Below are 23,449 nucleotides of genomic sequence, written 5' to 3'. Positions count from 1 at the left end.
CCCCGTTCCCACTTAGATTTCTTTAGATTACTATCCCCAAACTCAACAATCGGTCTGTTCTGCTCGCTCTTGCTCTGTGACTCCTAAACCCAATGAAGGATAATGATGTTAGCCATGTTCAGCTACAATCCCTCCCGCATCCAAATTTGTGGACGGCAGCTTGGACACCCTGTTGATTGGGAAGTCTGGGAATCTTACACCAGAACGTTGTAATTTATGGGGATTGGAGCTAATACCGGGGCGGACAATTCGCACACCTGCTGGTGAAACTTGGATAGGGCGTAACGTCTGGGCGTCTCCATGGGCTTGACGGAACGGCTGGATTCACAAGGAAATTTGACCATCTCAATTTTGCTCTTCCCTGCCTCCTTTTGGATTATGGACAAAGCTAATTTCTCATCTATAATTCATGTCACATCAGACACTGTCTTCATGTCACAACTGCACACACAACATTGAATACAAACAACCCTTTTACCGTAATCGAAGTTGTAACTCAGGTCTGCGTGCAGCTGTTTCAAATGGCCTTTAATCAATTCGCTTCGAGACATTGGTCGTCTGGAAGACCAGGACGTGCGCTCCACTGCTCTAACATGTACTCTGATCCGAATCTTTTTGTCACCAATCACCCAAACGGTGCATCTTGCGCTCCGAGAATACAGAGACATAACACAAGCTGCATGCACAGTGCCTTCAGAAAGTATTCATACCCCTTGACTTATTTCACATTTTGATGTTACAGCCTGAATTCAGAATTTATTAAATATATATTTTTTTGACACAATATATATTCTAAACACAATGCCCCACAATGACTTAGTGAAAACATGTTTTTGGAAATATCTCATTTACATAAGTATTCACACCCCTGAGACAATACATTATAAAACATTTTTTTGCAGCGAGTCTCTAAGAGCTTTGCACACCTGGATTGTGAAATATTTGCACATTATTCATAAAAAAATTATTAAAGCTTTGTCAAGTTGGTATTTGATTGATTTAAGTCAAAACTGTAACTGGGCCACTCAGGAACATTCAATGTCATCTTGGTAAGCAACCTTGTGTTTTAGGTTATTGTCCTGCTGAAAAGTGAACTTGTGTCCCAGTGTCTGTCGGAAAGCAGACTGAACCAGGTCTCCACTAGGATTTTGCCTGTCCTTAGCTCTATTTAGATTATTTTTATCATAAACTCCCTAGTCCTTGCCGATGACAAGCATGCCCATAACATGATGCAGCCACCACCATGCTTGATAATATGAAGCGTGGTACTGAGTGATGTGTTGTTGCATTTGTCCCAAACATAACGCTTTGTATTCAGCACATAGTTAATTTCTTTGCCATTTTTTGGCAGTTTTACTTTAGTGCCTTATTGCAAACAGAAGGCATGTTTTGGAATATTTTGTATCTTTACAGGCTTCCTGTACAGTATTGCGGAGTAACTACAATGTTGTTGATCCATCCTCAGGCTTTCCTAACACAGCCATTAAACTCTGTAACTGTTTTAAAGTCTCCATTGGCCTCATGTTGAAATCCCTGAGCGGTTTCCTTCCTCTCCGGCAACAGAGTTAGAAAGGACGCCTTTATCATTGTAGTGAGTGGGTATATTGATACACCATCCAAATTGTAATTAATAATTAATATCTCACCATGATCAAAGGGATTTTCAGTGTCTGTTTTTTATTTTATTTACCCATCTACCAAAAGGTAAGCTTCTTTGCAAGGCATTCTTTTTCATACATTTTTTTAATTATAGTGAGTCCATGCAACTTATTATGTGACTTGTTAAGCACAATTTTACTCCTGAACTTATTTAGGCTTGCCATAACAAAGGGATTGAATACTTATTGACTCAAGACATTCAGCTTTTCATTTTAAATGAATTAGTAGACATTTTGAAAACATAATTCCACTTTGGCATTATGGGGTATTGTGTGTAGGCCAGTGACAAAACATCTACATTTAATCCATTTAAATTTGGGCTGTAACACAACAAAAGGGTGTCAATACTTTGTGAAGTCACTGTACCTATTCTTGATTGTCCCATTAGCATGTTAAATATGGGGTCAGTCCAACTCCTTTGGCTCCTTTAATGGAGTCATTTCAAAGCTCTCTGGCAGCGATGTTAACCTTTTGCAATATCAGCATTAAAAATTGATCAGAGATGAGGTTTGATGTGAACTGAGGATTTTATTTGGGTCGTGTTGGCTCGACAGTGAGTGGATCAGAAGAGCAACGGCTCAGTGGCGCCCTCTACCGAATGGACTCCACATGGTTTAGGTACTGTAGATCACTGCAGGAAGATCATTTGATTGCCCCTTTCCGTACCACGTCTAAGAGAGAGGGGGAGAGGGAGAAAGAGAGAGATAGAGAGGTTGTTTTTCTTTTTCCCAGTCCATCACTCAGCCTTGATGTGCAATGGAAGAGGGCTCAAGCAGACCTCTGGGCTGAAGTAACCTACTTGGCTACAGTGTCATGTTGCTCGCGAGGGCAGAGCTGACAGAGACCTGGGTGACCCTGTGTTCTCTGAGGGGTTACCTCCAGACTGCAGGACCAGAGCAGATCCCCACCACGTCTGTGTGTGTGAGTGTATGTCAGAGAGAGAGACTGAAATAAATGCACAGTGTGTGTTTGGGAGAGAGAAATGTGTCTGGTTCGTGTTTGTTTGTAGGTGTGGCACAATGAGATGGTTTGCTCATGCCTTTTCTGTATTACTGCAGCTACTTTATGCATCAGTGTGCGTGTGTCTACGCATGTCTGCGTGTGTGTGCTCATTCATTCATGTCTATGCATTGTGTGTGTGTGTGTGAGGTATTGATCGGGGGAAAGAGAGTGAGTGAAAGAACATAAATATTTGATATACGCCGCCTTACATCTGTGTTGCTCGGATGATCACTTGCTATTGTGTTGGTGTAAGTAGATATTGACGTATGGGGGTGTTTCAAAACAAGGCGGGACCGCCCCACGATTTTGACCTCATAAGTGTCTTAACAGAAATGTAAATAGTTCTTTAAAAAAGCACATCAAATTACAGGCTATGGATTTAAGTGCAAATTTGTTCTCCTCAGATCAGTCGCCAGACCTGCGGAATATTCAGTTGTCTGTTATTTATCATGGGGGAAAGGGGAACAAACACGTGGCACGATGTCATGAGCGAGGCAAACAAAAATCAACAGTTTGAATATGTTTTTAATTGAATATGGGCTTATTCATGTGAAGTGTATAGGCGGGGTTCTACAAAGGCACATTGCCAGCAGATTAGCATTTGATTCCCCCTTGGTTTATTAATTCACGTCATTAAATGTTAGTTTTTTTGTGTGTCAGAAACCTTTCAATTGACTTTGACTTGAATGGGAGTTTCTTTCTCATTCGGATTAAACGATGGTGTTCACATCTTTGACACCAATCCCTCTAGTTTTATTATTTCTTTCACTGTTGCTGCCCTCCACCCCAACAGGACTCAAGTATTCCCTGAAGCTTTTATTTTCCCTCATCTTTCCCCTTCTCCCTCCCCTCTTTGTTAGAGACAGACCCTCTCTTTCACTCCCCCTCTCCTCGCCACGCTGTCTTTTCGTCAGAGCTGAGGCAGGCAGGGAGAAGCACTGCTCCGAATAGTGACGGTGATCAAGAGACGACACACTCAGCCGCTGTTGTAAAATGCAAGAGGTGGACCAAGTGTCAGGCGCCACCGCTCGCCTTCTCTTTCATCTCTCACTCTATCGCTCTCCCGCTCTGCTCTGGTTGTCTCTATCTGCAGCCCGCTGCCTGGCTTCTCTCTCTCTCGCTCGTTGGCTGGGGCTTGGCTGGCCGAGCAGCGAAGTGTATTGACACAGTGGACTACCTGCTGCCTGGGGACTGTGTGCGCTGTGAGTACTCTATGAATACGAGGAGCTCCAAGTTGTTGTTTTGGCTGCCAGTGAATGGCCCTGTCCCTCAGAGGAACAACTTGAAGGTGAGCGTCAGGAACCGGGAGTAGCTTCTGGAAGAGGAACAATTCCTCCTGAATGGATTCTTGAGAAAATACCGAGATTGAGCCAGCTTCTCCTCAATGAGCAGCTTCTCCTCAATGAAAAATGTGTGAATAAGCGACAGTTTTTCAGAAAAAGAAAAAACCAAGTGACACTCTCGGACAGAGGGAAGTAACAAGAGCACCCCCCCCCCCCCCCCATTTTATTTTTGGATGAATATGCCATTGTGTGGACATAAGGAAAGATAGAGAAACACAGTCTTCAGTGATTCTGTTAATGTCTTAACAGTCTTTTTCTCTCTTTTTCTTCGTGTTTATTTTTCTCCAGTTAGTGTCGGCTGTGGCTTGTCACTTCTGTATTGCCGGTCTCTGGTGGAACAGCGCTAAGGAGAAGGCGACTTGCGCTAAGGGACAGAGAAGGGGCACGTAAATAGTTTCCCTCCCAACTTCCCGCCACTCTCTACATTTTTTTCTGACCTGCTTTCTCTGGACGCCAGGGGTGGCCCCCAAATGCGAGTGGCAAGGGAGCCATATTGTTTTGAAACAAGGAAAGGGTGTAGTGGAAAATAATATCCCCCTTCACACTCCTGAGAGCATATGGTTTAGCGAGTGGTGGCCAGCTGCTTACTAGCCACCCGCTAATTACGCTAGCGCGACAACAGGGGCAGCTCTGTGCTCGGAGGAGACAGTCGTGTTACTGCTGGCTTTATTTTGGTGCTGACTGGAGCTATACGGAACAATAAGCTTGCGGGCACAAAGAACACAAAGAAGCAGTTGTTCTTGTTTTACTTGTAGCGTTTTGTAAGGAAAAGAAAAGGAGGCTGCTAATGAATGTCTTTACAGCTTCAGAGCTCCCGGAGCTCTAGCCCCAAGGCTCCCAGTTTATCAGCCACAGGAGGCTGAAGGAAGATGCTCCCCGCCAAGTCACCAGGGGCTACTCTTGACGAATGCTGTGGCAGCGCAGTGGTGCCTGGTTCATTTTGTCTTGAGGGCTGCCGGGAGACCAGTGGGAAGTGTAATTGTTGACCAAGGCGGTGAAGAGATCAAGGAGGCTCCTTACTGTGGAATTACTTTACTTTAATTACTTTAACTTTCAGGTGCACATAGGTGTGGTTGGTTCACACATACACTTTCATACTGTATATTTACTCACTCCCCACACATACAATCTGTCGTGGTCCCCTTCCAATGCTTGGATTAAAATGGAGGTAGTGTGGGCAGGTGGGGGGCTGTAGGAGAGGAGGCCCAGACCCGTCTGTCCTCTTCCCACAAATGGATGTTATTAGTTTCCAAAATTAGTTGCCTGGAAACCTCTAAAAGCTTCTGGCCGTGTCTTTCTGAAAGCAACTGCAACTCCCTCCCCACGGTGGAACACAGCTTGAGTCAGAGCTGAATCTACCAGCCATTACCCAGCCTATCATTCTCTCCTCCTCTTGCCTCGTTTCGCGTGTCATCTTTATTCTGTGGTTCTTCATCTCCCACCCCGTTACCCGTACCTCCCCGTTGGGGACGGACTCTGGAAGTGGAGTATGACCAGCTGCCATTACCCCACGCCACCCCCGGAGCGGGACCGGATGTACCAACACAAGGTGTCCCTGGTGGTGCGCTACTTTATGATCCCCTGTAACATATGTCTCATCCTGCTGGCCACCTCCACGCTGGGCTTCGCCGTGCTGCTCTTCCTCAACAACTGTACGTCCACACACACACACACACACACACACACACACACACACACACACACACACACACACACACACACACACACACACACACACACCCTGTTACAACGTACTCCCTTGGTCTCTCTGTAGCCAGCATGTGTCTGTGTGTCTTGGTCAATAGTGTGAAGGCTTTACGTCAGTGCATTTGCTTGCCAGATGTATAAGTATACTTGGGGGAATGCTGAATGAGTATGCAAGCATGGCTTTTGGTAAAGTAATGGGTCAGTAGGATGTCGCTTATTTGACATAGACTGTACAACACCATAGAGTGTTTGAAGTCTCTACCTCAAGATATGAAAGACTGGTCCACTTGACCTCTGCCGGCGTAGGCTGAGGCTGAATGAAGTGTGTGTGTGGGGGGATCTCTCAGCTGCTAAAAGTCAGCTTTCCTTCAACGCACAGCCCAAGCAGCCTTCCTTTTGAGTCCTTTCTCTCCCCCAATGCCCTTGGCATTTACTTTGAACTGTGGGATAAAGTAGCCAGATGAAATGACTTTGGACGAGAGAGAAAGCTCTTGGCATGGACAATGTCCCCACTTGGAGTGGTTATCGGCCTAAATTGAAAATGGTCTGATGGTGAATTAGCTTCTTTCTGTGCTTTGCCTGGTGGCTGGTATATGAGCAGCAACATTACCATTAAGCGACACTAGAGTGACCTTTTAGAGAGCGAGTGTGTTCGCGGATGACATATTGTCTGTAAGTTGTATAATGGGGACTATTTGTCTTCGAAGTTACACTTAACACTTAATTGGTTTGTGTTTTACCTGAATTACAGTTTTCAGGAAAGTCTTCAAAGCTTTATATCAATGAGTGTTAATTGGCTCTGTGCAACGGGATTAAAATAGGAACACCCCAGTATCACTGGAGTCCCAATTTGTTTCCTGACACCCACATAGGTGTTCCATCACAGTACCTGACGTATGCATTTTCAGCACTGCTTTATTCAGTGTCATGTGCATTAGACATTCCAGGCTATTTTTGAATACTAGAATCCTGTGTCAGATGTGTTGTCTGAGCAGAAGGTTCAAGATGAATCAACACCCAGTCAAATACAGTTTAACGCTGAAGGCGTTTAAAACTGTCTGGAGTATAATTAAAATAGAATAATGCATTAGATCTTGATTAAAGGGGCAGTTCAGTTAAGTAATTTCCTGTTCTTTGGTTGATATTTCCATACTATGAGGTCCAAATAACACTCTGAAATTGTGAAAGAGCTGTTTGTAAAAAATGCCCGGACTTTCAACCTGTTCAGGTGTGATGGAGTTTTTGGCCCAGATCATGACATCACAATCTGATCTGAATTTTCTAACCAATGAACATTCATTGTTTATTTACATATGTATCCTTCTACTTTTAAATGGGTATGCGGAGTCCAGACGATCCTATACGTCAATCAAGGCTGTGTATGTAAATATGTAATCATTTGTATCGACACCCACACAATCAGACGGAGCATTTCAATGGCACAAGGAGGCTTAGGGAAAGAAATTAAAAATAATATATTTTGAGTTATTTTCATGAAATAAATACACACAATTCAATTTCAGTTCAGAAAGTACTGCAAATTCCATTTCAAAATGTTTCTCAGTGAAGACAATTGGAATTGGAATTTCAGTGTAAATCCTGAATTGACTGGAGTTGAAATAGAAATGACCCCAACCCTGGTACTATTTGACTATAACAGTACATAACACATGCATTATTGCAGCAGGACCATGTATAAGGGAGAAGACAATTAGCTAACTCACCGATTTGGAAAGAAAAACCCTACATGGGGGTGGGATGTGATCCAATCATTTTTGCTGTGTAGAGGTTGTCCTCTTCAATGGATATTTCATTCATCATATGCCTATTTGAGGTATTTCTTTCAAATGTATTCGTGAAAAGGGTTGCTAGGATAATAATGAAAAAAAACCTGAGTATGTTTCTTCATAAAATACCAATTATTATTGTTCATTTTGGTGAGCTCTATTGGACCTCTCATCACTCAGATGCTCCATTAAAACCTGTTCGATAAACCCAAGCCAGAGGAGTATCATCTCTGCTCTTTTTTGGAGCAACTCAATTACTGTGGCTCACCCCATGGGAAAGTCCTTCAGTCTTTCCTTAACTAAAAAACCCTCCCTCTCTCTCTTTTATCTCCTCCAGACAAACCTGTTCACTTCACACCAGCCCAGCCTCCTGACGGTAAGTCCTCTGGGAATTCTCTCACTAACATTACCCTACCTTCACCGGCTGATCACATCGTTTTGGCTCCCCTACCAATAATGACTTCACTTCTCTCTGGCTTTAAAGCGAGCTTCTTCACCTCTCTGAAGGCTGATGCTTTCAGTTTGGACCACCACCACCGTAGCATGGGAGACACGTCGCCGCTTCTGGTCTTTGATAACTTAATGTGTCTCTTACCTGCCAGACTAGAGTGTTTCCAGCCTCATGACTCAGTAATACTAGTAGTTCTTCCCTCTTCCCCATTCAGAACCTCACTCCTCTCCTCCCGTTAGCTGTTGCCAAATGTAGGCCAGGGACACACGGAGGTTCCAGTTGTTCCACTACGCCCAGTCCTGATATACGCCTCGCTTTCCGGCCTAATTCCACAGATGGGAATCTCTATGCAGGGCTATTGTTTCAGTTGTTTGCTGGGCGTGCTACGAGAGCCATTAATTTATTGGCAAATGGCGGATCTCCACACTCTTTAATTGGAGGGAAACAGCTGGTTTCTAGCTCCGTCATGAATATTTAGGGTGGCAGGTAGCCTAGCAGTTAATTGCATTGGGCCAGTAACCAAAAGGTCGCTGGTTCAAGTCCCCGAGCCGACTAGGTGATAAATCTGCCTGTGCCATTGAGCAAGGCACTTAACCATAATTGCTCCTGTTAGTTGCTCTGGATAACTGATGTAAATGCAACAAGCTCGTGAAACACTGTTTGGTACAGACCAGTGGACTCCTGGTAGTGCTGAGATGTGTAGCTTTACACACAGTGTAGGGGCTACAAAGCCAAAGGTTGGCTCATGATCCAAGCCTCTATCTACAGAAGCTGTGAATAAAAGCACTGCTGGGGGCTAGACAAATCTGTCCAATAATTGCTCAATCACTAGCTTCAGACATTGGCCATCGGCAAAAGCTGTTTGTGAGAAAGGGAGCTGTTGTGTTAAAATGTATCACTTTATAGCGGCTTTAGACAACAGATATGATTGTCTCGCTGAGCCATGACAATTACTTTTGTCGGTGTGAAATAGTGTCCGCGGTATACGGCTGCTGAGTAATTGAGCTTGATTGAAGCGTTTCTCAACTTCGCCTCACCTTAATACCTGTTGAGAGGAGAGAGATGTCTCCGGTTTTCCCTCCATCAAAAGTGAGATGCTCCAAAGGTCCAGTCACGCAGCATCATGAACCGCCGCAGATATTTGTTTACTTTTTAATGACACACGAGATTGCTTCGACAAGTGATTTCGTGTCACCGAGCCAAGTTAAGTATGTGCGGGTGAGAAACTGAGGGCAGTCAAGTGAGGCAATGCATCTTTCCCCCTCCCTCTGCATTTTCCCTCAGAAAACGGTGGCTCTTATCGATCGCCGCCGCGCTCATATGGAAGTTTTGGCTTGTCTGAAGGGCGCAGTTTGTTTCTGCTCTAGTCAAGCGTTTAAAAGGCTCTGCTGCCAGCCTTAATTACATTTCCAATAGTTGTGTAGGCTCTCAGTCAGCGGCAAAGGATTGTTTTTATGGAAACATAAAGGAGCAGCAGTAGCCGTCTGCGGTCTTCAGTTGGCTCTGAGGGACACAGTGTCTGTGGGTCATTTAGATTCTGGTGAGAATAGTGGGCCAATTAGAGATGGCCCTAATACACTAGCCACTCTCACATTACTTGCTGAATGTTGTCCTGTGGGGACATGGTGGTAGATGCTCCAGATCCAAGGCTTGTATGTAGCTCCACCATTAGTCAAATATGTTCAACAGAAGGGGGCCATTCCACTGAACTTGTCCTCAGTTCCAAGGTCACACTCCCACATACTTAATTAACCAAAATCAGAGAGAAGATATTAAAGAATTTCTTCGTCTCTGAACTTGTGCAGACGATTTCTCCTAGTTAGTGAGGAGAGGAGAGATGGAGAGGTGTTTTTCTACTGGTAGATCAGAACTAGAAAGCCTATAGAAGGCCACTGAGGTTCTGCTGTCTTTGCCTCGCATGTCGAGAGCAGTTGCACAGTATTTGTGGAGCCCACCACCTACAGTTAGACAGCAGAACCTACCCAATAAATGAGTGCTCATCACCAGTCGAAAAGTGAGTCACAAAGCACCCTTTAATTAGTCTCTCTCTGCTGCAGCCCAAAGCGCTCGGTACACAATAATTAGTGCCTGTCGTCTCCAGATAATAACAGGACAGTTGTGACCCAGCCACAGAGAGCCTCAATCTATTGCTCGACGTAGAACAACACGGGTTGGACTTTGGGGAAGGGTCTATTGCATAGAGCTGCGGTTAGCTAGCCAATGTTGTCAGTGTCATGTTTATAATGAGAGAAGTTTGCATATTGTATACACACACTTCTCTGGCTCTCTGCCTTGGTCTTTGCTATTTTTTCCTATTAAACGTATTGTAAGGTTCCTATTTGACAGTCCGATTGCTATAATGGCATATTATATGGTGTTAATATGATTATGATTTTACTATTATATTTGATATTATGGCTTTCAAGCCAGTGACTCAAGAAGCAAGAAGAGCACCAGTTGGTCCTGGCATTTGTCTTGCCACCTCTTGTCAGTGAACTCTCAAGTGAAGTGATGACCAACAGGTGACAGAGAGGTCTACTCTCCCTCAAAAAAAAATGTATCTGGACGAAATTGGGCCACAAAGACAAAAACAAGAAAACCAAATGGGAAACCTGAGCTACCTACAGTCAGGATTCATCTAGCTAGCTGTCCCCCACACACCTCTCCTGGCAGTAATGAATACACCAGCTGTGAATCCTTCAATTTGGCGTTTGTCACTGAGAGTGTCCCCTGGAGGATACTCTACCAGCAGACATGGGTGTTTGAGTTGAAAAGTGATTTGATCGAGGACTGAGAGGGTTTCTGCAATGAAGGTGATTGTAGGATTACTTACCCTCATCCCAGAACACTTCTGCCTCTCAAAAGATGTGACAAAACTTCCTCTGTAGCAGTTTTGAAAGATCCCCATCTCCTCCCCTCTGTCCACAAACGCCACTTTGAAAAAAAAAGCAGTTGAAGCTTTCCCTGTGTTCTTGACAGTACGCCTCACTCAGAGAGGCATTGAGGCAGAATTCATGATTACAGTTGCCTATTTTTACTTAAATCTTCTTGTCAAAGATTTATCACAAAGAGGCCACACATCAACCTCATCTTTTTTGGGGGTGGGATACTGCGGATGGGGTCATATCAAGATATCAAAGGACTATAAACGCTCCTCTATACCCCAGATTATAATTTTGTTCAGTGAGAAACGAGATTGGCTTGTCATTCCTAGCCCTCGACGAGAAGCATCAGCGTGTTTCTTGCCTTGACGTTATCAGGGCAAAGTTTGTTGCCCTCCAAAAGTATACAGACGCATCCACCCAAAACTGTACTCTCTGTACCTCTCTCCCCCGGAAAGTCTGTCGCTCTTCTGTACTTCTGTGGAGTCAGCAGACGCTTGCATAAGCATCTTTCCGTATACACAGCAGAGCTCGACTGGAAGCGATTTTCGGCAACCAGGAGGAACAAATCAGGCGAGTTTTGACATCTCCCCCCGTCATCAGCCATCAGACTCTCTGACAAGGCTCCCACTCAGCCTCACTGAGCAGAGGTGTGATGCGCCACCGAGTATTGATTTGCGCTCTGAGAAAGGAGAGACAGAAATATATGTGGGTCAAAAGGAACATGCCTAGACTGGCAGGGATTCACCCCGCTGAGCCGATTTGTTCCTGATTCCTTGGCCAACAGTAATTGTTGATACTGGCAGCGGGGGCATTTTGACATGCCCAGACATGTCGGCCCGATCAAGCTTGCCTTGCCCTCGCGAAACCCCCACAAACAGCCAGTGTATGAAGGTGTTGTAGCATGTCAGAGAGTGGGTAGATCAACTCCTGACGATGATGGGGTTGGATTTCTGGACAACAGACATCTAGCCTATCCCTGTCATACCTGAAGTCTGAAATACAGTCAGGTTCATAATTGTTGGCTTGATAAAGATTAGCAAAAAATACTGATATTTTCAAAGAAATGGGAAAACTGTATTATTTTATCCTTATTTTTATTTATTTATTTATTTCACCTTTATTTAACCAGGTAGGCAAGTTGAGAACAAGTTCTCATTTACAATTGCGACCTGGCCAAGATAAAGCAAAGCAGTTCGACACATACAACAACACAGAGTTACACATGGAGTAAAACAAACATACAGTCAATAGTACAGTAGAAAAATAAGTATATATACAATGTGAGCAAATGAGGTGAGATAAGGGTAAAAAGGGATAAAAAAAATATAGGGATAAAAAAAAAGGCCATGGTGGCAAAGTAAATACAATATAGCAAGTAAAACACTGGAATGGTAGATTTGCAGTGGAAGAATGTGCAAAGTAGAGATAGAAATAATGGGGTGCAAAGGAGCAAAATACATAAATAAATACAGTAGGGGAAGAGGGAGTTGTTTGGGCTAAATTATAGATGGGCTATGTACAGGTGCAGTAATCTGTGAGCTGCTCTGACAGCTGGTGCTTAAAGCTAGTGAGGGAGATAAGTGTTTCCAGTTTCAGAGATTTCTGTAGTTCGTTCCAGTCATTGGCAGCAGAGAACTGGAAGGAGAGGCGGCCAAAGGAAGAATTGGTTTTGGGGATGACCAGAGAGATATACCTGCTAGAGCGCGAGCTACAGGTGGGTGCTGCTGTGGTGACCAGTGAGCTGAGATAAGGGGAGACTTTACCTAGCAGTGTCTTGTAGATGAGCTGAAGCCAGTGGGTCTGGCGACGAGTAGTAAGCGAGGGCCAGCCAACGAGAGTGTACAGGTCACAGTGGTGGGTAGTATATGGCGCTTTGGTGCCAAAACGGATGGCACTGTGATAGACTGCATCCAATTTATCGAGTAGGGTATTGCAGGCTATTTTGTAAATTACATTGCCTAAGTTGAGGATCGGTAGGATGGTCAGTTTTACCAGGGTATGTTTGGCAGCATGAGAGAAGGATGCTTTGTTGTGAAATAGGAAGCCAATTCTAGATTTAACTTTGGATTGGAGATGTTTGATGTGAGTCTGGAAGGAGAGTTTACAGTCTAACCAGACACCTAGGTATTTGTAGTTGTCCACATATTCTAAGTCACTTATACAGAGAAAGAGATTTTCAGTGGTATAAAGGACTACTTAGGTAGTGTTTTCGGTCTGTACTTTACTATTTATATGTTTGGCTACTTTTACTCCATACATTTTCCCTGACACTCAAAGTACTCGTTACATTTTAACAGGAAAATGGTCCAATTCACACACTTATCAAGAGAACATCCCTGGTGATCCCTACTGCCTGAGTGTTGGAGTGTTCCCCTGGCTATCCGTCATTTAAAAAAATAAAATACAATTATGCTGTCTGGTTTGCTTAATATAAGGAACTTGAAATTATTTATACTTTTACTTTTGATACTTAAGTATATTTAAAACCAAGTACTTTGACTTTTACTCAAGTAGTATTTTACTGGGTGACTTTCACTTTTACTTTTACTTTTACATTTTCTATGAATGTATCTTTACTTTTACTTAGTATGACAATTGAGTACTTTTTCCACTACTGGAGATTTTGTTGAACAAGTAATAAAAAAAAGATGTGGGTCAAAATGATTAGCACCCCTATTTTCAATACGATAGCACCCTCCCCTTCCAAGGATAACTAACTGAGCCTTTTTCTAAAATGGTGCATGAGTTAGAGAACAGTGGGAGGGTTCTTAGCCCATTCATCCATACAGAACCTTTCAATGTTCTTGATATCCTTCATATGCACTTATGGACTGCCCTCTTCAATTAAAACCACAGATTTTCAATAGGGTCCAGAGGCTGAGATGGCCATTGCAAAATGTAGATTTTGAGGTCAATTAGTGTTACGACTTCTGCCGAAGTCGTTGCCTCTCCTTGTTCGGGCGGTGCTCATCGGTCGACATCACCGGTCTTCTAGCCGTCATTGATCCCTTTTTCATTTTCCATTGGTTTTGGCTTGTCTTCCCACACACCTGTTTTCAATCCCATTCATTACCTGTTGTGTATTTAACCCTCTGTTTCCCCTCATTTCTTTGTCAGAGATTGTTTATTGTCAGTGTTGTGTTTGTTGTATAGGTCCTCGTACCCATGTTTGTTAATATTCTGTTCTTATTAGTGTTATGGAGCATGTTAACGTGGACATTCATTAAAAGACTCCGTTTGACTCTCCTGCGCCGGACTTCCCTGCCACCTATACACACGACTCTGACAATTAGGTTGGGGCTATTGTTTTGCTGGAAGATCCACTTGCGGCCAAGTGTCAGCCTCCTGGCAGAGGAAACCAGGTTTTGGCAAAAAAAGTCCTGGTAGCCTACTTGGTAATGTTCATGGTTCAATTAACCTTAACAAGGGCCCCAGGACCAGTGGAAGCAAAATAGCCCCATAACATGAAAGATCCCCCACCCTATTTCAGGTATGAATGGAGTACCTAATTTTCTGCATATGTTGTTCAATGCCAAACCCACCACTGGTGTGCATGGCTAAACAGCTCTATTTCAGGTCATCTGACCACAGCCCCGGTTCCAATCCAAGTGCCAGTGCCGTTTATCCCGGCGCTGCTATCTATGGTCAGATGAACTGAAAATAGAGCTCTTTGGCCAGGAGGCTGACACTTGGCAGCAATGATCCAGCAAGACAATAACATAGGGATGCAACGATTCACCGATACTCATCGGTGCAGGATCAAATGTTTAAGATATGAGTGCATCAGTCTGTGGGAGCCCAAACCAATCCAAATGAAGAATGCATCGGTCAGAAAACTGATTCAAAACGTATTAATCGGTTCTCTAATATTGTTTTTCTCTTTGTATTATTTCTGAAAATAATTTTTGTTGACTGAATGAATGGGTCCTCTCCTTCAGTTCAAACTTTTAATCATGTAACTGCCTATGACTGTCGGATAACTGTGTGCAAGACAAAGATGCCCCCGCCAACGAGAGGTCGGCCTATCCCTGGTCTTGTAATATGCAATTCATCTGGCACCTTCAGCATTCAGATGCTTGTAAAATGGCTTTCACAATTTCAAATCATAGAATTTATTAGTTCAGTGACAACCAATGTAATTTCCTGGGTCATTGTTACGAAATGCACTGTAGAACATGGTGTTTTAGCAGAGTTGTATAGCCTACTAGAGTGGACCCAACTTGTATCCAACTGCTGATTGGGGTTTTCAATCATTCAGATTTTATTTAGATTGTTCAGGTTCACCATAATAAATAGTTTTGGTAGTTTTCCTTTAAAGAGTCAGTGTATTTGGTCATTGTTACATGAGCCATTTCAAAAAGGACAACAGTCATTTTTGCATTCATTGCTCAGGGCAGTAGAAGCTCTCTGTCAAATTTCAAATGGTCTAAACCATTTGCTTTCGAGACGGGTAAAATCCAAAACTGCATTATATTAATTGTCTAAATGCCGTGCTAATTTCTAGACATATATATTGACATAGTACTAGCTCAAAACATTTTCAATCTGCAAAAATTAAATCAGTGGGTGATTAATGAGTTCAGATAAGTGGGGGGACAAAAACCATACATTTGCCACACCCCTAATCTGATAGTGAGGTGGTAGATGCTCAGTCTGCCCAAGGGCTCAACTCAGGTGCCGAATCATTTCAAACAAAAAAATATTGTTACTGTATCGTATCAGAGCCCATGCATCAAGACACGTATCGAATCGTTAATGAAAGGAGAGATGCACATCCCTACAATAGCTCCAAGCACTAATCAAAATCCACAAAGAAATGGTTAATTGACCACAAAATCAAACATTTTCAGTCTACAGACTTCATCCCCATTGAAAACATATGGTTTGAGTTGAAGAGGGTAGTTCATATGAGCAGACGAAGGACATTGTCACGTCCTGACCATAGAGAGTCCTTATTTTCTATGGTAGAGTAGGTCAGGGAGTGACTGGGAGGTTCGTCTAGTTTATTATTTCTATGTGGGATCTAGGTTTGTTTTTCTATGTTGGTTATTTGTATGATTCTCAATTAGAGGCACCTGGTAATCGTTGTCTCTAATTGGGGATCATATTTAGTAGTGTTTGCTCCCACCTGTGTTTATGGGATATTGTTTCGAGTTATTGCACGTAGCATCTCTGTAGTCACGGTTCGTTGTTAGTTCATAGTTTATTTGTTTTTGTCTTTACTTAGTTTCACTTTCTAATAAATAATGTGGAACTCAACATCCGCTGCGCCTTGGTCCAACATTTATTCTATCGAACGTGACAGATATCAAAGATCTGAAAAAATGATTTATATAGGAATGGTCTAAAATCACTCTCAACGTGTTCTCCAATCGCATAAAACATTTTAGAAAAAGGCTCAGTGTCGTATCCTCACAAGGTGAGGAGGTACTGAAAGGTATTGAAAACAGTGGTGTCAATCATTTCGAGCCCTATCCTTTTCATTACTTAAACAAAATCTCTTTCTCTGAGCAATTGTATTAGTATAAAATAATATTGACCGTACAATATATACTAAACAGAAATATAAACGTAACATGCAATTTCATGCAAATTCGTAACATAACAATTTAAATTATTTTACGGAGCTACAGTTCGTTTATATGAGGAAATCAGTCAATTGAAATCAATTCATTAGGCCCTGACCTATGGATTTCACATGTCTGGGAATATATACAGTGCCTTCGGGAAAGTGTTCAGACCTCTTGACTTTTTCCACAATCTTTTAGGCTGCAGCCTTATTCTAAAATTGATTAAATTGTTTTTTTCCCTCCTTTTATCAATCTACACACAATACCCCATAATGACAAAGCAAAAACTGTTTTTTTTTAAATGTTTGATCATTTATTACAAATAAGAAATTACATTTACAAAAGTATTCAGACCCTTTACTCACTACTTTGTTGAATCACCTTTGACATTGATTACAGCCTTGAGTCTTCTTGGGTATGACGCTACAAGCTTGCCACACCTGTACTTGGGCAGTTTCTCCCATTCATCTCTGCATATCCTCGCAAGCTCTGTCAGATTGGTTTGGGAGCGTTGCTGCACAGCTATTTTCAGGACTCTCCAGTAGTGGTTTGATTGGGTTAAATTCTGGGCTCTGGCTGGGCCACTCAATGACATTCAAAGTCTTTTCCCGAAGCCACCCCTGCGTTGTCTTGGCTGTGTGCTTAGGGTCGTGGTCCTGTTGGAATGTGAACCTTCGCCCCAGTCTGAGGTCCTGAGAGCTCTGGAGCAGGTTTTCATCAAGGATCTCTCTGTATTTTGCTCCGTTCATCTTCGCCTCTATCCTGACTAGTATCCCAGTCCCTGCCGCTAAAAACATCTCCACAGCATGATGCTTCCACCACCATGCTTCACTGTCGGGATGGTGCCAGGTTTCCTCCAGAGGTGAAGCTTGGCATTCAGGCCAAAGAGTTCAATCTTGGTTTCATCAGACCAGAGTATCTTGTTTCTCATGGTCTGAGAGTCTTTAGGTGCCTTTTGGTGAACTCCAAGTGGGCTGTCATGTCCTTTTACTGAGGAGTGGCTTCCGTCTGGTCACTCTACCATAAAGGCCTGATTGTTGGAGTGCTGCAGAGGTGGTTGTCCTTCTGGAAGGTTATCTGATATCCACAGATGAACTCTGGAGCTCTGTCAGAGTGACCATCAGATTCTTGGTCACCTCCTTGATCAAGGCCCTTCTCCCCTGATTGCCCAGTTTGGCCGAGCGGCCAGCTCTAGGAAGAGTCTTAGTAGATCCAATCTTCATCCATTTAATAGTGATGGAGGCCACTGTGTTCTTGGGGACCTTCAATGCTGCAGACATTTTCTGGTACCCTTCCCCAGATCTGTGGCTCGACACAATCCTGTCTTGGAGCTCTACGGGCAATTCCTTCGTCCTCATGGCTCGATTTTTGCTCCGACATGCACTGTCAACTGTGGGACCTTATATAGACAGGTATGTGTCTTTCCAAATCATGTCCAATCATTGGACTCCAATCAAGTTGTAGAAACATCTCAAGGATGATCAATGGAAACAGAATGCACCGGAGCTCAATTTCGAGTCTCATAGCAAAGGGTTTGAATACTTATGTAAATAAGGTATTTTATTTTTTATTTTTTATTAATTTTGCAAATCATTCAAAAAAACAGTTTTCACTGTCATTATGGGGTATTGTGTTTAGATTGCTGAGGATTTTATTTAATCAATTTCAGAATAAGACTGCAACGTAGCAAAATGTGGAAAAAGTCTAGGGGTCTGAATACTTTCCAAAGGCACTGTATGTCCATCAGGATTTCCTAGGTTTCCTTTCCGAGGATGTAGGGCTTGCCAGATAGTGACACTAAATTGAGTCAGTGTAGCCTACTGAATTGCTTCAGGGATAGAGACGTTTATTTGGCTCCCCAATTTGCATTTGTAGATTATCTGCAGATAAATTATGAAAACATTTGATGAAGATGGTGAATCATCACTGCAGGAACAATAACTAGTGGAGAGTGTCATCCTGGTCCAAATATGATAATTAGGGCACGGAATCCAGGCATTAAAATGGAATTTGACCATTTTCAAAAATGTATTGACCTTAGTTAGGGAATCAATTAAATGTATAAAAACATTTATTGATTAGCCAAAGTGTATCATAAGACATGAACACAATGCATCAGTGATTTTGTATCTCCTGCAACTTTCTGAAGACTCAATGAAAATGCCCCTATCTGTGTGTGGGTGTGCTTGTCTATCACGTTGTGTAGCCGTTAGCGATGATGCTAATGAAAACAGTCTTCTGGTAAATGGGAAGGCTTTCCCAAAAACCTTCTCAATTAAATGTTATCCACAAAGTAGCCTATACCAACCTGGAAGAATGATTATTTTCATCAATCCACTGGGTAATTGTTTTGAAAACTGTAGCATCACATGTGCACTACAAAACCACGGTTAAACAACAGCCGCTTGCAAGGTGCACACTTGAATTAAAGAGTAACTACACCCAAAAATAAATCATCCTCAGATTTTTTCCAGACCTCAAAAGTGGTCTCCTGATGTGGTTAAAGCATTGTTGTGGACTTACAACATCCAAATATGTTGGTTTAAAAAAAAAAAAAAAACGGTGATTTTGAGAGCAAGACCTACACAAAAACGGTGACAAACTGTAACAAGGCAAAAGAAAACGATGAAAACAGAATTTGGGAAAGAACAGAATCAGGCAAAAAATAAAACACATTTTATAAGGCTCTACCTAATGATATTGTTTTATGAATTAAACTCATGTAAAATCATAAAGATATGCTGTACTTAGTTCCTTCAGAAAGTATTCACACCCCTTGACTTTTTCCATATTTTGTTGTTACAAAGTGGGATTTTTTTGTCAACGATCTACACAAAATACTCTGTCAAAGTAGAAGAAAAATTCTAGCATTTGTAAAAAAAAATAATATATGAAAAATAAAACATTATTAATAATCTTGATTAGATAAATATTCAACCCCTGAGTCAATATGTGTCCAAATCAACTTTGGCAGCGATTACAGCTGTGAGTCTTTCTGGGTAAGTCTCGAAGAGCTTTGCACATCTGGATTGTACAATATTTGCACATTGTTATTTTCCAAATTCTTCAAGCACTGTCTAATTGGTTGTTGATCATTGCTAGACAGCCATTTTTAAGTCTTGCCATAGATTTTAAAGCTGATTTATGTCAAAACTGTAACTAATGACAAAACCGTAACTCTGCCACTCAGGAACATTCAATGTTGTCTTGTCCTGCTGAAAGGTGAATTTATTTTGTATTATGTACAGGATTCACAGAATCCAGACAATTAAATAGAATTCAAGAATATTTTAAAAATATGCTGAACTTCGTAGGGAATCAACTAAATGTATTGAAAATGTATGAATTTGCCTAAGTTTGTCATAGAGTCACTGATACATTGTTCATGGCTTATTTGCTGCAGCTTTCTGAAGAGGCAAAGAGATTTCCCCTGTGGAATTTAAGGGTAACTACACTCAAAAATCAAACCCTTGTACCTAACAACATCCTGGTATTAACTACATCTACAGTAACCAAGACATATTTTCAGACCACAGAAAGAGACAGAAACACGCATTCAGACAGACATCCGGCACACATGCAATGCTAATGTGTAATATAAGTGTAAGTAGTGTAATTTTTCGATACTACAAAATGAAAAACGTCTCGGTACTAGAGTATTGTTATTTCTGGTTCTTCTACCAAATGTCTCATGTTTGGAAATCAACTAAATGTACTTTTTATTTTTTTATTTATCTGTTATTTTACCAGGTAAGTTGACTGAGAACACGTTCTCATTTGCAGCAACGACCTGGGGAATAGTTACAGGGGAGAGGAGGGGGATGAATGAGCCAATTGTAAACCGGGGATTATTAGGTGACCGTGATGGTTTGAGGGCCAGATTGGGAATTTAGCCAGGACACCGGGGTTAACACCCTTACTCTTACGATAAGTACCATGGGATCTTTAATGACCTCAGAGAGTCAGGACACCCGTTTAACGTCCCATCCGAAAGACGGCACACTACACAGGGCAGTGTCCCCAATCACTGCCCTGGGGCATTGGAATATATATATTTTTTTAGACCAGAGGAAAGAGTGCCTCCTACTGGCCCTCCAACACCACTTCCAGCAGCATCTGGTCTCCCATCCAGGAACTGACCAGGACCAACCCTGCTTATTTTCAGAATCAAGCCAGCAGTGGTATGCAGGTATTGAACTTATTAGAAAATGAATTGATTTGCCCAAGTTTAGCCTAGCATAAGACATGAACAGAATGCATCAGTGATTCGCAACTTTCTGAAAAGGCAACGGCACGGGATTGGCCCTGTCTGTGTGTCTGGTGTGCGTATCTCTATCACTAATGATAACCGTCTTTGTGTAGATGGAAAGGCTTTTCCAAAAACCTTCTTAATTAAAAGTTAACTATAAAGTAGCCTATGCCTACCTGGCAGAATCATGATTATTTGCATCAATCCAGTGGCCATTTTGTTTTGCAAACTCCCTCACGTGCACTACAGAAACACTGCTAAGCAAACAGTGCTAATTGCATGTCCACTTAAATGAACACTAATTAGATTTTTCCCAGACCTCAAATGTGGTCCCCTGGTTATAAGTTGGATTCCTCAGTAGGGGGAAACTGGTCGCCCCACTACCGTTGTTAATGTTTTTGTTGCTGAGCTGTGGAGCGTCACGTAGCATGGTAAACAATAGTGCAGTACATATTGTGTGTAATGATGTTTGAGGGGAAAATAAGTGTTCATTGTTTGCAGTAACTTCTTTGTTATTGTAATATTGCAAATTAAGGATTCCAGCTTTAAGCATTGTTGTGGAGTTATTTTTCAATTAAAAAGTGTGATTTTGAAAGCAAAAAACCCCCCCACAGACAATTAAAATCAAATCAATTTTGTCCTCCACACTTTCTTGTATTTGCAGTTTAATTTTGGTGTAAAGTTTTGGTGCTGAGCGTCGCGATACTAAACCTTGTATCGGTATCAAAGTAAAAATTCTGGTATCGTGACAACAATAAACGTAAGCTCATGTTGCAATAGGCTCTACAACATACGCACATAGAGAGAATGCTGAAGAACAAGGCCTCTGGTGTAAGGTTGTCTTGTGACACACATACTCACCCATCCCACACATGTGCAGTGTATTATATTAACCATGAGGAATCCCTTGGTGTCTTGACAGGAGTGATCTCTTCCAGCTGTCTCTCTGAGCTCAATCTGCTCTCTCCAAGCACGTCTTAGCCTCGTCAGGAACCTCCCTAATCCCCGCCTTGCTTGGGCGGAGCTACAGCAGTGCGTGAGGACCGCCGGGAAATCAGCTATTTAAAACCCCAAACAAACATGTTCATGTAGGCCATGTTTATGGTGACTTTAATTTGCAGACTGTCGGCCACACTTGATACACTAAAATGTTGCCTGTTGATAGACACGCCATAATGTCTCTTTTTTTAGTAGAGTGTTCAAGTAGAGGAGTTGTAATGCCTTCCTCGACGCGATTGGTCAGAAACCGCGACGAACATAACACGTGATGCAACATCCTTTGTACGAGCATGTGGGAGGCCAACAGACCAGTCTTACCGTTCGGCTAATACTAAATTCTCCAGACCTCCAAAGTAGTGGCGTGACAATAACGTTATGTGGAGGCATGGCTACGCGAGACTAAGCAGGTCACACACACACACACACACACACACACACACACACGGTCCCTGTAGCCACTCTGACACTGACGACCCACTGAGTGTTTGTGTGTGTTTGTATGTATGGAAGCGTATTTGTGTGTGGAAAGTGAGGCAACACAGATTTAATTCCTGTCAATTAGTCATAGCTGAACTCCCTGGCCCCCTGAGGTGCACTGGGGGAGGGCCGGACAAACAGTGTGTCTGCAGGTCCTGAAATAACGAGCTGACCTGAGGGAAGCCTCCCAGCCGCTGTGTGTGTGTGTGTGTGTGTGTGTATGCACGTTTTTCTGTATGTGTATGCATGTGTGTATTTGTGTGTGCACGTTTGTCTCTGTGTGTGTGTATGCGTTTGTGTGTTTTCTCGTATGCGTGTTTGCGCATATGCATGAGTGTGTGTTTGAGAGTGAAAAGGGGAGAGGGAGTCAGAGAAGCGAGATCAGAAATCGACAGTATAATATATTTACATGACTGGAGTCAGTGATTTCACTGAGGAGCTCCTTCTAAAGTGGTGACAGACATTCTCCATCATGCTGTCAGTCAGAAACATTTATGACACTAAATATACTAAAGCATGTGGACCCCCCTTCAAATTAGTGGATTCAGCTATTTCAGCCACACCCGTTACTGACAGGGGTATAAAATCAAGCACACAGCCATTCAATCTCAAGGACAAACATTGGCAGTAGAATGGCTTACTGAAGAGCTCAACGAAATGTACACTGGTCAAAAAAATAAAGGGAACACAATGTAACTCCAAGTCAATCACACTTCTGTGAAATCAAACTGTCCACTTAGGAAGCAACACTGATTGACAATACATTTCACATGCTGTTTCGCAAATGGAATAGACAACAGGTGGAAATTATAGGCAATTAGCAAGACACCCCCAATAAAGGAGTGGTTCTGCAGGTGTTGACCACAGACAACTTCTCAGTTCCTATGCTTCCTGGCTGATGTTTTGGTCACTTTTGAATGCTGGCGGTGCTTTCACTCTAGTGGTAGCATGAGGCAGAGGAAAGAGTGCCTCCTACTGGCCCTCCAACATCCAGTCTCCCATCAAGGGAATGACCAGGACCAACCCTGCTTAGCTTCAGAAGCAAGCCAGCAGTGGCATGCAGGGTGGTATGCTGCTGGCGGACACCATGAGAACGCTACCTGCCCCAATGTATAGTGCCAACTGGAAAGTTTGGTGGAGGTGGAATAGTGGTCTGGGGCTGTTTTTCATGGTTCGGGCTAGGCCCCTTAGTTCTAGTGAAGGGAAATCTTAATGCTACAGCATACAATGACATTCTAGACTATTCTCAGCTTCCAACTTTGTTTGGGAAGGCCCTTACCTGTTTCAACATGACAATGACTCTGTGCACAAAGCGAGGTC

The 23,449-nt window shown here is 42.6% G+C and overlaps 1 protein-coding gene across 8 annotated transcripts in view; it reads left to right on the top strand.

Moving 5' to 3' along the window:
• Positions 1–23,449, top strand: part of LOC110491868 (agrin) — a 472,223-nt gene that overhangs the window by 169,946 nt on the left and 278,828 nt on the right. For 5 of the 8 annotated variants that reach the window (XM_090202606.1, XM_036946761.2, XM_090202603.1 and 2 more), the window contains exon 3: positions 7,836–7,874. In XM_090202606.1, coding sequence (XP_090058732.1) covers positions 7,836–7,874 — 39 coding nt within the window. Of the gene's footprint in view, positions 1–3,445; positions 5,657–7,835; positions 7,875–23,449 lie in introns of those variants that run through there. The other 3 variants (XM_036946764.2, XM_090202605.1, XM_090202607.1) reach the window with 2 other exon arrangements.

This window comes from Oncorhynchus mykiss, chromosome 16 (genome assembly GCF_057628025.1).
Source record: "Oncorhynchus mykiss isolate SJ-2025 chromosome 16, ASM5762802v1, whole genome shotgun sequence".
NCBI lineage: Eukaryota > Metazoa > Chordata > Actinopteri > Salmoniformes > Salmonidae > Oncorhynchus > Oncorhynchus mykiss.
This window is presented reverse-complemented; position numbering and strand designations above follow the sequence as displayed.